This window comes from Rhodnius prolixus, unplaced genomic scaffold (genome assembly GCF_049639745.1).
Source record: "Rhodnius prolixus isolate KJV_2025 unplaced genomic scaffold, Rpr scaffold_13, whole genome shotgun sequence".
NCBI lineage: Eukaryota > Metazoa > Arthropoda > Insecta > Hemiptera > Reduviidae > Rhodnius > Rhodnius prolixus.
The window spans coordinates 3,468,171-3,483,577 of NW_027411583.1; the positions used below are offsets into that span (position 1 = coordinate 3,468,171).

At 31.5% G+C, this 15,407-nt stretch overlaps 1 protein-coding gene across 1 annotated transcript in view; it reads left to right on the forward strand.

Moving 5' to 3' along the window:
* Positions 1–9,015, forward strand: part of LOC141447949 (uncharacterized) — a 17,178-nt gene extending 8,163 nt beyond the window's left edge. The window contains exons 8-17 of the mRNA XM_074115924.1: positions 364–474; positions 563–748; positions 840–996; positions 2,597–2,757; positions 2,846–3,050; positions 4,377–4,530; positions 4,602–4,754; positions 4,831–5,018; positions 5,798–6,082; positions 7,734–9,015. Coding sequence (XP_073972025.1) covers positions 364–474; positions 563–748; positions 840–996; positions 2,597–2,757; positions 2,846–3,050; positions 4,377–4,530; positions 4,602–4,754; positions 4,831–5,018; positions 5,798–6,082; positions 7,734–8,812 — 2,679 coding nt within the window. The 3' untranslated portion in view covers positions 8,813–9,015. The remainder of the gene's footprint in view (positions 1–363; positions 475–562; positions 749–839; positions 997–2,596; positions 2,758–2,845; positions 3,051–4,376; positions 4,531–4,601; positions 4,755–4,830; positions 5,019–5,797; positions 6,083–7,733) is intronic.
* Positions 9,016–15,407: the final 6,392 nt, after the last annotated feature.

Here is a 15,407-nt window from a genome sequence, read left to right on the forward strand (position 1 = left end):
ACATTCCGCACACAATGTTTCTCGCTAATAATCACCGCTCCCACCCCTCTTCTAAATCGCCCAGAACTTAATTTTCCTACTAATGTTACTAACAAAACATTAAAATCTAACTGTAAACAATCATGTAATATTACTTCAAACATTGATCTTGTTTTCTTAAACATGGATATTTATATGCCAAGACGTTCCCATTTCAAGAATACTTGTTCCAGATTATGTTTATACGAAATTTTCTTTAACAACTTTTAGTAATTTCAGCATCTTTATGGTACAACTGAAAAATAGTGTTTCAAAATGTTCTAAACTAACAGTTGTAATGTTTACATTTACGAATTGAATTCTTTTATCTTAATTTAATCTTAGTTAAAGGCACGGTGTGAAGAAGGTGAAAAATCACAGATACAGTGTCTCATAGGAAATCTTTATTATCAGCAAATTCGATGTGAACTTCTACAAATTAGAAAAAAGTGTAACGTGAGTTTTAAGAAGATTATTGTTTTTTTATAAACTCTAATAATAATCAATATTTTAAAATTGAAATATTACTTTTTCCACTTCGTAGGATGAGATGATACTATTGGATGTAAAACCTATGAGAGATGTTCCAGTATTACATGGTGATCAGAAAGACGAACTAGATGTATGCAACATTACTCCAGCATTTAGTTATCTAAAAGCGGTACATTTGGAACCAATTATGATGAAAATGAATTTAGCTTTTTCATATTGGACTAAAGCTACAGAAAATGTACTAATTTATGCATAGTTTTACACTTTGATCTCTTTTTAAGTATTAAAGTACATTGTTTTATTAAACATTAATTTTATTTTTTTTGCAGATTATAAATAATACAAAGACAGTTCCATGTTTATCTTATATAAAGTCATTAGGCTATCTTTATCGTCTCTTTAATTATAAAGCGAAAGAACGTGATACTTGGCTGTTACTTCACAAAATGGGTAGTAAAATGTCTCGGCCCAAATACGTGGTTCTGGGTATGTATAGATGGTTAAATAATATTTTTATATATCCGTTTTGCAAAAAAATACTTAAAAACAAAAATCATAAAACGTCATACAATTACAACTGAAATTGAATTTCTAACATCTATTTTTGCTCAGAGTATGGGAAATATTGTTTTGTAGCGAAGTAACTTTGTCTTTAAGACTTTAAAAAAGTAAATAAATAAAAGAAAAGTTCTAACAGAGGTGAATGTGTAATTATTCAAGTAATTATAGAAGGTGTTTGATATGCTTGGATAAGTGGTTAAGTTGAAAGGGTTGTGCAAATTGAAGGAATAATAACAGTAATATAATAATAAAGTGTCTTTATTTAAATGTTTATAAAATTACATATTTGTTTATTTAATTATACAGTAACAGACAAATACTCATGGTCCAAGAACCTTCTAGAAATTGAAGGAATGATACAGTGTGATGGTGTTTGAGAAAGAGCAATATTGTTAGTTTTCTTATCAATAATGAACAGTTCATATTGTCGCAAGTCTTTTGCGGAAAAATTTGTTTGATTCCTCAATGTAACGAGCGCCTACAGTAGTACATCTGAATTTATTTGTCTGGTGAAATGTGTTTGTGCGTTCCTTCCTGTAAATATAGCACACTTAAGAAAGTGAAGAATTGATGTTAGTTTTTCTTCATGTTCAAAATATGGCTCTTTGCGATTGATTGTAGTAAGTCATCATTCCTTCAATAGTTGATGCATTCGTTGTTTTCTTTCTTTGAAGAAAGTGTATCATAGACCTAAATGAACAGTAGTGGAGAGCTGTTGGGACTGTAGGGGGAGTAGCCGAGCGTTATCTTACTGGAAAAATGATTTACCATAGTTGTATAACGCTGTATACAATAGTTCTATCTAATTGTTGGTAGTAAACGTCGAAATTCACGTGCAGACCATGGAGAGCGAGTTTGTAATTTGTGATGATTTACAGCTGCGAATAATTACTTCATCGACTTTTTCTCCTATTGCCTTGTTGAACTAATTGGAATTACCCTTTGACCACGATCAAATCAATAAACGTCATCTGATCCCCAGAATATTCAAATCGCAAGTAAGATGGATTTTTTAAGAGTAGTTGGCAAGATGAATGGGCACTAATTCTCTCCCTTATAGCTTAGGAGTTGGTGACTTACCATATCTTTAGGCACTGGCAGTTGTAAGGACGTCACGTTATTAGATTCATCAAATTACCGTTAAGCTTCTCTAAAGTGGTTGGCTGACCTGTTTTCCTTTGTAAGATCGTATTGCCACTATTAAATATCCTAAACAAATGTCGGGCAACATGACCGTCTTCTTTGATTCCAAAAAGAGCCTAGCTTCGACTTTGCCGCACAACTTGGTTTTTTTTTTTTTAATATTGAAGTGAATAAAATTAGAATGTACCTTAAAACACTCCAGTTCTATCGCGGAGAAATATATACAGAATCACACTACAATATAGTAATTGTTATAATATCGCGTTTGTAAAGATCAGACGTTTGTGAACTTTTTTGGTTGAAAAATAATCTTTTTTGTTCTCAATATAATCTTTTTACCAGAAGCCTTTGGCATTAAAATAATTATAATTTACATATTTAGCCGTAGCAGAATTGCTTGGCATCGCTGAAGTACTGAGTATAAACATGATCGAAGATACAAAAGAAATATTGAATAATCAAGAAAATGAAATCAAAACCACATCTTATACCTATCAACTATTTTATGTAAATTTAGCCAAATATTATTTCCACAAAGGCAAGGTTAATATCTTTTTTACTTCTAAATATGTTATATAATCTTCTGGTTCAAACAAGAAAAATCTTAAAAATCTTATTTTAAATATTTTAGATTGAAGAGACTGTGGCAATAATTGAGAAACTAGATGTTGGCCAAATTAAACATAACTTTATAGTCTATACACAATTGCAAATTTTGATAACTATGATAAATTCTAGTCATCCACATCTGCCAATCGACAATCTCGAAGCAACATTGCTGCCCATGATAAAATCTTTTGAATATTTGCAATATGTTTCTAAAAATGAAAAATGGAGTAAGTAAATCTTAAAACTTTATGTTTATGCTTTTATAAATGAATTTCAAAAGTCCAAGTAATTAAGAACTTCAGAGTGTAATAAATAATTCACTCAGAAAAGTAAGTAAATCACCGTTTATCCATTACTAAATTGACAAACCGTAAAAAAAAAGGTATTTATTTTAACAGAAGAGTTTTCCTCTATGAAAGTGACATCACCACCTTGATTATGGAAAGTAACGAATTAGACGTACTAGATTTTTCCTGCATCTGCCAGGGGAAATGTGAGATTAGTGGCAATATCTGTGTCTGAAAGGGACGAAACACTACACTATCCGAAGACTTTCTTCTATCTTGACGATAAATAAATAAAAGTTTAGGATAAAAATCAAGGCCCACACTTCAACTACAGTTTCGTTGTAGTCCATAAAAGCCGAACCAGAGGAAACATCAAGAGATTTTCCCGAAGATCCTAATCATGTTTTTATCTTAACATTCAATTTCATTATCTCTCGCGTCAAAGCAATCTGTGTTTTTGACTTTAAATTTTTTACGAATCACTCTCTGATGGTGAATAAAAATTTGAAATCGGAATCATTACAAATATTGTTATGCCAGGTGAAGCTTTTCCATTACAGCGGTTCCAATCAAATCTGTTCAACAATGCGATTTCTTTGGAGCGATTTCATAACAGATTTTAGGAAAAAACTAGGTAATCTAAGTTGATTAGTTTCAGTGGTCTAATGTAATGGACTTGAGGGTTTATAATATATTTTTAATAAACAGTTTCCTAATTATGAAAACTAATTTTGATGTATATAAAATAGTTTGCATATTTCTTTCATCTTGTATAAATCTTTAACGTTGTTAAAGATATCTTTATGTATCTATAATCTGCAACTTAAAAATTTCGGTTGTTAGAATGGTGACAAGAGCTTCTCTTATTCTTGAAATGTAGAGCAACAATAAAGGTTTATATAAGAATTTCTATATCCATTAACGAAAAATCTTCCACTAAGGTTCGACAATTTAGAAAGCAATTTTAAAAATAACCTACCTCATCAGCTTTCTTTTAACAACGGAATGACCTTAAAGTTATTCATAATTAAATTTTGATCAGGAAACATCAGTTGCTATTATTATTATCTCTAATTTTTATTTTATTTTAATAAGCAATGACCTAGCTCCACGGTGAAATTTTATGTAGTTACATATATTATTATAAAGTTATTGGATTATATAAAATATATGTAGGTTTCATTCATCGTCTTTTTGTAACAGTCCTGGGTTATAATATTAAAATTTGTATAAATTTGGATTATATTTTAAAATTTGTTTATAAAGGTACATTTAATGAACTAACATTGCAACAATGGTTACTACTAAACATTGGCTACCTATTGGGTAAAATATTTGCTGATTTGAAATTAGTTCGTTATGCACGTAGTTATGCCAAAAATCAATTTAATATGGCCCAACGTCTCGGTCTACCACTAAGGTATATATTATGGCTAAAATTGTCTTATAAAACAAATATAAAAATGTAATAAATTAATTTTTAAAATCTAGAGTTTGTGAACTGTTGGCCTCACTTGGTTGGTCGGACATGTATTGTATTAATACGCAAGAATGTGAGATAAAATTGAGAGGAATCGAAATCATACTCGATATGGGCACTGTTTCTGGTGCGGACTATGCGCTTGACACCGATCGAACAGAAAAGTAAGTTTAACAAATACTAACATTGCTGCATTTTTTATTGATTTATTACAATTTTGGCTTCTTCTTTTTTCCACAGATGTGGATCTCCGATTCTTAGCAACTCATTTCAGTGTCTTCCAAAGTTCTTATCACATAATGCGGAATGTACGTGTGACCAATGTATGCTCATAGATTATCAAATACAGGCACTAAATTATATTACATTGAGGATTCAGCTTTTCATGGCCAGCCAACTAAAACATCAGGCCCTTCTCGCTATTAAAAGTTAGTAAATCATCATTAGAATAGTAACATTAGGTGCCGGCTAATTTAAAGATTGAATTCAATAATTATTTTTATTATGGTGATTCGACCATGACGATTGGTTTGAGTGTGTTTTGGTTAGTTTTGTTGGCCACAATGTAAAATGTGCAGGAACTTGAGAGGGAACAACTTTCCTCAGAAGTTGGAAAATAACGTTGGTTCAGGGTGTTTCGGAGGCAATAATAATTAAATTTAGAAAGCTGTTTGAAATATTAAGAGTTAAGTGTTTAAATTATTTTTATTTTTTCTTGTTTTGTGAGTGTGTAGCACACAGTCTGCAATTAGGGACTAAAATACTTAAAAAAACTGTAAATAAAATATTATAAACTCTGTTTAATATAAGCAAACAGTCCATCGGAGAAGTCAAGAAAAATAACTGTTCATTTTTTTGGTGACTGATTCATAGTTTCAATAGGATGAAACAATAACTGCCAATTTCAGTCATACATTGAATTATTTTATTATTATTTTTTATTCGATCTAGGGACTAGGTCATCTTTCAGGGCTAATTTACAATGTACTATTTTACATCATTAGAGGGTATGGTGTGTCTTCTGTCTTGTCTGACTGTTAGCCCTGAAGATGACCTAGTCCCTAGGTCGAAAGCTCGGCATAATAAAGTTTATCATGACTGAAACTGGCAGTAATTTTTTCATCCAAAAAAAAATTACTTCAATTGTTGTGGAACAGGAACCTCTGATTTATTTTTAGTAATATAACTATTTCTTTTCTCTTTGCAGTTGGCGTTAAAATTATTGATTTCATTAATAGAAAGCTACAGACACCTGGCTATCAGGGATTAATCACTGATCTGGCCGAATACAAAATTAGATTTTACATGTCAATATGCGGTAGTTACGTTTTATGGAATGATATTGCCAGAGCTGAAGAATATAATTCTTTAGTATTGGATGAACTTGATTCAATGCTTGTACCTAATATTGTGCTTAAATGTTTGGCTTTGGAGCAAAGAAATCTTCTAAGATGGAAAAGGAATCCATTAGTGGAAAGAAAACAGCCTGTAGGTAAGTTATTTAAAAAAAACAACTCGGGCGAGAGTGCTGAAGTTAGGGAACAATTCATCAAAACAAAGTTAAATTTAATACTATTCAATTTAATTTTTTAGCAGTTAGTTATACATATAATATATACTTATATTGCAATTCACTTTTAAATATTACATCATGTAATGCAGCTTTCTTCCAAAGTAGCACTGGATTATTTAATTTTCGCCCCTGATTAATTTTTCTAAATTTCATTATACCATAGTGAAATTATAGTTAGCCCATTCGTTTATACTGTTTTGATTTGTTTCTGGGTATCACCTTACTCTCTTGCAGAAACTACTCGAACGGCATGGAGACCGAACTTCGCTGAAACAAAGTACTATGATCGGTTCTTTATGATTGGTGATTGGTTAGCCAGTAATCGTGATAAGGTGGTAGGCTGTTCTTGGAAAATGTAAAATATTTTGCGGAACTTCCACACATCTTTTTCTTATAAAGAAAACCTACTAATTTTATCAACACGCAATGGAACAACCATGTAGCTACATTTACTAGAATAATTTCACAACTTTAGGGGTGGGGAAAACAACAATCAAAACTGATAACTCCTGGATAATGGACAAAAATAAAAAATATTACTAAAAGAAATATAATTAGGAATGATTTCCTGCCTCAATCAGTTACAAAAAATCACGAACAATAAAATCAAATATATAACCACTTTATCGAAATTCAATAAAGAAGGTAGAGAATAAAACCGACTTAAGGTGCCATCTGATTGGAACTGAATATATTATCTATTGCAGTACTCATACCTGAAAATTTGTTTGCGTCATAGATAAATTAAGCGACTTTAAATCACAAGTCTGCTTAACGTAAGATAACTTACGAAATCTGCCAATATGGTTCTAGTTTCAAATTAATAGACTTGCATTTATAGGCAGTAAAGCTATCCATAAGGATGCATTTATACAACATGAACTTAAAGAAAATTTAAGTTTGCTTTTTAATTGTCGGTACAGTGTGATATAGATGCGCGATTGTCTATTACAGTAAGAATGCTAATGAATTGTACACAAATAACGCTTAAATTTTCTTTAAATCGAGTTTTAGTTTTTTAAATTATGTTGAATTAAGAAAATATTTGATGTGAAAACTTACAAAATTACTTATTAAAACTAAGCATGAAAATGAATTAAATATAGGTGGTGGGGATTGCCTGAGATTTTAGAATAGTTCGTTTATAAGGAAAGTAGTGAGCGTTCACAGCCTCCTTATTTTCTTAGAACTTTAAACGACTAACAAATCGAACCCTCAGATTCCTCAGAACTGTCCAAAACATTTTTATACAAAATAAAGAAAGGTTTTTCACGCGTGCTTAGATCTAGCATTAAAATGTTTTTAGGAAGGTATTCATTCATATTTTATATTAAAAACTAAATTCCAAACATTTGGCACCAACACAATACTTTATCTTACTAAAGAGTTGTAGTCGATAAATTGCGATTCAGATAGGAGGCAGACCGGCTAACTATTTGAACTTTTCGTTTCATTCATCTTGGTTGGCACTCTTTGTATGTAGTGTGCACTAATAATGTGGTAATTCTCAGACCTTTACTACCTACAAAAATTTTTAATTTCAGTTTATAATTTTATTTTATTTTTGCAGTGTTTGTAAGAAGAAGAGCGCCGACTGCTCCAATAAATGACGCCAAAACTCCTGAAAATACATATAAACCACCGCTGCCAACCATTGGTAAAACACCATTTAAAGCCGACGCTACACCAATCACTCCTTGTCCAGTGTTTCGTAAAAAATTAATATTAAATGATGAAAATGTCGAAGAAGGAGATTTGGTAAAATCATTAAAAAAAGTAAATATCTTTGACAGTATGTTACCAATAATTGAAATCGATGACTTAAGCGAGGAAGAGTCTAAAGTATCCTCAGAATTTTGTACACCGCTTGTAAAAAAGTCAAGCAGAGTGAAGAAAAATTTATTAACAGTACCACGAACTGATGAAAATACAGTTGCAAATAATTTTAAAACACCAGTTGCAGTTAGAGAAAGTTTATCATCATTTGCTACAACGGATAAAACAGTGAAAACATATAGCAGAAGAAAATTAAATACTGATAAGAAAACTATAGAGAGTACACCATTGACCACAAATCTGTTTAGTACACCATGTTTGAACGGTTTCAAGGCTAAGAGTTCAGTTAAAGTGTATTGCGATGATAAAGAAGATGTGAGCAGTACAGTTAGAAGGAAACCTAGAACCGCAACTGCTAAAAGAACAGCCAAAAAAACTGTGGATAGAAAATTAAATTTTGACGGGGAGGAATCCAAAGATTCACCGGTAATCATAAAGAAGGAGAAAAAGAAAATCGGTAGAGTATTGTTTAGTGATGATAGTTCGGACTGTGAGGACTTCAAGATGGTCATACCGGTAAAAAGTATTAGCAACGAAAAAAGTGAAATCGTTAACGGTGAGACTAGTACAAAATTAAACGAAAAACCGCTATCACAAGCCCAAGTTATAAAATTAGAGAATAATCCTTTAACGGATAAAAAGAGTGAAGCAGAAGTGATAAAAATAGATTCTGATGTATCAATTGTTGAGACTACGCCACCAAGGCGAACTACAAGAAGAAAAAACTGTCTTACATTAACGCCTAGAAATCTTACAGACAAAATGGAGAAATTAACATTAACCTGTCCACGGGAAACTAGAAAGAAAAAGTGAGGAAAGTTTTTTAAATCAATTTTGAATTATTAGAACATTTTAAAAGCCTGAAACTTGTTTTTTAAAAAATTAACTTTAACAGAAAGAATATTTATTTCTTAATGAAATGTATATTTGTACAAAAAAAAAAAATCCCAAATGTAATATTTATTGAAACTTTTCTGTATATATTCCAAGTAATAAATTAAATGCTTATGAATGTGTTTCCAGGTTTTAAAGTCTAAACTAACAATTAGGTAGACGGAGGCGAAAGCACTTAGTTTACTATTACCATTTTTTCTAATCACTAAGATTAGAACTGAGGATTTGCTACTTACAAATCCACGTTTCATAAAAAAACAATAATTAAGGTGGTTGGAAATAAATTTAACTTTTTTCTATTAAAACTTGTAAATGAGAGTCAGTGGTATAGAGAATACTTTCAAAATCAGCTCAGTAAAACAGCTAGCAAGTTATTTTTTTAATCACTGGTCTTTTTACTAAACTTTTTATACGAATCGTAAATACTTTTATACTCTTAATTCACTCTAATTTTGAAAATGATTGACGGTGTCCAACTTTCAGTTTTAGCCGAGGCGCAACTAGTAAACCAACTGACAATACGGTATTAGTAATAATATTAATAATAATTAGTAATAATATTAAATTAACAATAAGGGGATAATAATAAATTAAAAAAGAGTTTTACTGGGCAAAATGACTTAAGTAAAATACTAAGAAAAAGATAATTCCTAGATCTATTTGTACAAAACTGCCCATTTACACTTATGAATTGTAAATACGTTAAGTTTACAGAAATCATCTGAAGTAATTTTTTTTTAGAAACACGCGGAAATAACCCTTCCGGAAATTAGTATTATCCATCTTCGTCTAAGTCGGAATTTTAGGATGTAACTGAATTTTCATCATTAAGTGAAAGGGTCATACATTACACTAATGACACTTGAAGAGGAACTTATTATTATTATTATTATTATTTTAAAAAATATGAGTCAAATAAGTGTTAAATATCTTCAAATGTAAGTAAAGTAATCGCCTATTTTTTCAGGCGGAGCTTAACGTCCAACTACCAATTAGGTGTCGTGGACGGAGGCGACTAGCAAACATACTTTACTGTAAATTTCTTTTATTAACCATTAAATAAAATCCAAGGCCTAAGACCGGGAATCGAACCCATTACCTCAATTCATATTAGCTTCGCAGGTCTCGCCTCTAACCGCTCGGCTACCGTGGCGCCTATCTTCAAATGTATATTAATGAGTTAGAAAAAAACCATAGGTACAATTTACTATTATTAATACAAATATAGATCTATAAATGGGGCTGACTATGAAACATTTATAGTTTACTGATTATACTTATACTTTTCGTTTGTCAAACACAATCCTTTTTGTAAACTTTATCAGGTTCAGGAACAGTTCACAAGATATGGTCGTTACAGTAAAAACTCAAAAACAAAACCTGTGTAATTGCAAAAAGTCGAGATTCTACTGAATCTCTATAACCAAAACTGGCCGACCTAATGTCTATAATGAACGCATAGCGTCAAAATACAAAGTTAGAAACTGAAATTAAGGAAATTCGAGTAAAACTAATGGAAACTTCGTACTTTTTACTTGTTTCTGAACGTTCAAATTCAAGACAATCCAACCTAACAGGTATAATTTATGCCAGTCATAAGAACACGATGTAAGAAACTGAAAGTAAGGAACTTCCACCAAACCTAATGTAGATTTTGTGTTTCTCACTTTATTTTGAATCTCTTTAAACCAAAACTGACGGCCCAAATGTCTATAATGTACGTCTGGCAACAAAATACAAAGTTAGAAACCGAAAGTAAGGAAATTCCAGTAGCTTTGAAAGTAGCAGTATCGAAACTTCGTACTTTTCTCTTTCCTTCAGAAAATTTGAATCCAAAAAAAGCCAACCTAACTAGTATAATTCAGCCAAAACCAAAACTGGCGAACCTAATGTATCATATTCGCCTGGCATATGAATACATTGTTTGAATCAGAAAACAAGAAAATTCCAGTAAAAATAAGGAAAAATTGACAATTTCCACTTCTTTCTAAGCCTCCAGATCCAAAAATGGCCGACCTAAAGACTATAATATTCGCTTGGCATAAGAATACAATGTTAGAAACAGAAGTCAAGAAATTCCAGTAAAATTAAGGAAGATTCGACAGTTTCCACTATTTTCTGGACCTTTAAATCCAAAACTAGCCAACCCAATTACGCCTGGCATAAGAGTGGAATGTTAGAAACAGAGAGCAAATAAATTCCAGAAAAACTAAGGATAATTTGACAGTTTCCACTTGTTTCTGGACCTCTAGATCCAAAACTGGCCTACCTAATGTGTATAATATATGCCTCGCAAAATTATAGAATGTTAGAAACAGAATACGAGGGAATTCCAGTAAAACTAAGGAAGATTTGACAATTGAACCTCTAGATCCAAAACTGGAATTAGAATATTACAATGTGATTTGGTTTTATACAGAATCTATAAAAACCAGTTTTGTAAGATGTACCGTGTAAACCGAAGTATTTACTTGTCCAGATTTCTTGTCCTACTTTATGTTTCAGACTATCTCGCTTTTTAGGAATTATTTTATAGGTTTCAGCCTTACATATGTGTACCAGACATTGACTTTTTGAAGGCAAACTGTTTGAAGATTTCTATGAATATTTAAAGAAATTCTCTAACTTAATTGCGCTAATTTCCCATCTAACATACGTTTTAACGATATATCATCATTAAATACCTACTAAAATTAAAACACTCATCTTTTTTTGGTTGATGGATACGAAGGTTGTCCTGTTTGTTTTGTGGTTTCTGGAAAATCACTACACTTTGCTTGAAACTTTGTACAAGTACTGAACTTATCATATTCTATTATTTTCTGCCAAATGATTGCTGCTAAAAACACTTTAGAGGTTTCTAGGCTCTTTCTCTCACTATACTGTTTTGAACCAACTTCTGCCATCCATGTTGATCAAAAATTAATTATTCTTTATTTATCAGTATTTCATTTATGCCCAAAACTGTTGATTCCGGCAATTTTTTGCCATAATTCAGGTAATATTGCCGGGAGTTCCGCAAGGGGAGTAGCGACCCCACGGATACCCTAGCTCAGAAGACCATGAACACTGCATAACAGTAGAACTCCACACATACAGACATAACACAAACCACTTCCTCCACCATTGGGGAGCATTTCATTAACTTTTTGTGTTTTCAGGCCGGGAGTGTTAAAGTTCCGGGAGTGATTGTTCGGAAATGTTTTGAATTTTTTTTTTCCAATTGGTGAGTTTTCCAAATTCCGCCATTTCATGCGATATAGTTTGCGTTTACATCTACTCTTATGAGGAGTTTAAGAAGAAGCGCTGTTCTTCTGATGCGGTACAGAAGAAGACTGTCAACTGACCAGACCTCTATCTCCACTCCACCTAAAACCTGGACGTCGCAGCCGGCCACACCGATGAATATGTAACTGCAAGATATTGTTACATATCCCAACCTACAGCAGTATAAAGTAGACTGAGGAATTCTTAGTAGCATATTGATGACGCGTCGGGAGCGATTAGTGTATCCAAACTAAAGTATTAGTTTAAACTAATACTTTAGTAACTAAAGTACTCCGTTCTCTCGTCTCCGATCTAAATACAGTTAAGTAATGCCTATTATTTCCGGCTGACTTTACGTCTAACTACCGATTTAAATAATAAATAATTATAATTCCAATTATTAGGGCATGTTAGGGTCTTCAAGAGGAAGGATGTGGACAACGTATATATTAACACATAGTTAGTTTTTAATGTAATATCAAAATTAGGTAAAGTTTAGAATTTGCTTTTCATGGACATCATATTAGTTAGCATTTAAATTAATACAAAATTAAAGTTTGGAGTTTGCTTTTTAACAAGGATTTTCAGGTACCAAACAACCGGCTATATCATCAACATCATCAACATTAGTGCATGACAAAATGACACTAGTCATTTCATTTAAGTAACTGGAATTATAATTATATTGATCGTTAATATGACCACTATTAATATCCTTCTTCGGAACTTCAATTCCTAGTAGAGCAGAGTCGGCCAGTCCATTCTGCATGTTACTTTTCTTTTTCTACATGATTATTTCAAATATCTATTTATATTTATGTAAGTATATATGATTTATTATGTATGAATTTTAAACTTATCAGGTGTTGTTTTATTCTTTTGTTGTTTTTGTTTCAATTATTTTTTGTTGTTCCATTCCATTGTTTTTTGTTGTTTGTCTTTTCAGTGGTTGTTGTATTCTTGGTTGTTGTTGTCCTCCTTTTCTATGAATTCCCAAACACGATTTATTCCTTATTCATTCATTCATTTCAAAATCCCCTCAATAATTTCGCGGTTAACCACGGTTAATCTTATTCCTTAATCGCTGTATAAATTAGTTAATAATAAGGCTATTCCCCCCTCGTCGACTGGATCGATGAGATAGGAGGGGATGAGTGGGATATATACTCAAACATACCTGGGCTCCACCCTACCTTGCTGGGCAAGGTGCAGTATGTGGAAGCCCGAAGGAACCGCGTGCCGATCCAGCTCGAGTGGTTAAAAGAAGAGAGAAGATTAAAATGATGAGGGGCGCTAATGACCTCAGCAGTCGATGCGCCAAAAAAGAAAAAAAAGGCTATTCTAGTATAGAGCAAGGGACGATCTGTTGTGATAAACAAGAATCAAATACTATATGTAGAAATCGTCCTCTAATTTCACTCGAACACTCCTGTTTTGTAGTTGATAGTTAATATTAAGGCCGATGTAAGAATGTAGATGTAGGTACGTTTAAGTATGAAGAAATAACTATTGGAAAAAGTGAAAATTTTCTCCTAATTTCACAGGAATGCTGATGTTTCAGCATTTTATAGTTAATATAAAGGCTAATGATACATAATGGGACAATCTCTTTTGTTAATTAAGAAGTAAAAAGTATTGAAAAAAGTGGAAAGAGTCTCCTAATTTCACTGAAATGCAGCGATTTCGTATTTGATAGTTAATAATAAATGCTAAATTACAAATGAAGGGTCGATCTATTTTGAAAATTATAAAGTATAATCCATTAGAAAAAGTTGAATTTATTTCTTAATTTCACAAGAATATAGCTGTTTCCGTGTTTGAAAAGCCATTCCAAGATTGTACAAATTAGCTCGATCTAGTTTGAAAAACAAGAAGTAAAAACCATTGGAAAAAGTACAAATCGTCTTCTAATTTTACTCGAACACTCTTGTTTCGTATTTGATATTTACTATCAACACTGATGTTACAATATATGTACGTGTAGGTACGATATTTTTTCAACAGTAAGATTGGAAAAAATGAAGTATTATCCACTGGTAAAGTACAATCGATTGAAAAAAGTCGAAGTTCTTGCCTAATTTCGCCTGAATACTGCTGTTTCTGTATTTGATTGTTAATAATAAGGTTAATTCAAGTTGGTAAATTTTGGAATGATATGTTTAGAAAAACAAGAAGTAAAAACCATTAAAAAAAGAGGAAATAGTCTCCTAATTTCACTGTAATGCTACTATTTCTGCATTTGATAGTAATATTAAAAGCAATCCTAGATGGTATATGTAGGGTCGATCTGTTTTGAAAATCAAGAAGTAGAAAAAGTAGAAATCGTCTTCTACTTTCACTCGAACGCTCCTGTTTGGTATTTGATAGTCACTTTTGAGGCCAATGGTAAAGTGTACATATTAGGTACGATCTTTTTTTAATAGATTGACCTAGCGTATTAACTAGACCTAGCAGATTAACCTAAAGAAAGGTGCTTTGGAGAAATCCAATCTGGGCCACTTGTATGTCTTATAATGCATTGATTATTTTAATGTAGAATCGTTCATTCTCAATTAATATCAAAAAATTCTCAAATTCTCAAAAAATTATATACTTTATGAACGATTTTTATAAAGTTTCTGTTTTATAAAAACTGAAGTGTTTCTGCTACGGATAGAAATGTAAGTATTAGAAATATGCAAACAGAAAGCCATTCACAAAGCTTGAAAATACTAGCATATTGCATCTTCTATGCTGATTAAAAGTTTTCCTTTAAAGATTTTACTAATTTTCGCATTTTTTAAATTATTAGAATCGCATATTCATTCATATTTTTCTTAACAATAAATATTTTTCACTCAAAATGCAATAATGTCCGTGTTTTAAACTTAAATTCTCGCACCTCCCTCGTATAAAATACATTTCCAACTTCTCAGTTCTAAAATACTAGTCGCATAGAATAATAATAAAAAAAAAAACATTTCTTTTTAACAAGTACTAGATTTCAATTATTTTAATTCATAATTTTTACAAATGTTTGACAATTTGTTAATATTATGGATAACACCACGTAACCTCCCTTACTCAGTCTGCTCAGTTAGTAAGTGTAGTGTGGCCCGGGGAGAACAATGTAGTTCAAATCTTGTTATTCTTCCTCTAAAATTTAATAAAAAGGAATCTTATTTAATGATATTAAGTAACGTATGTACGTATTACACACAGTTGTTTATGTATTTTGGGAGAATCGTTTCAAGTTTTTGTTATAGTT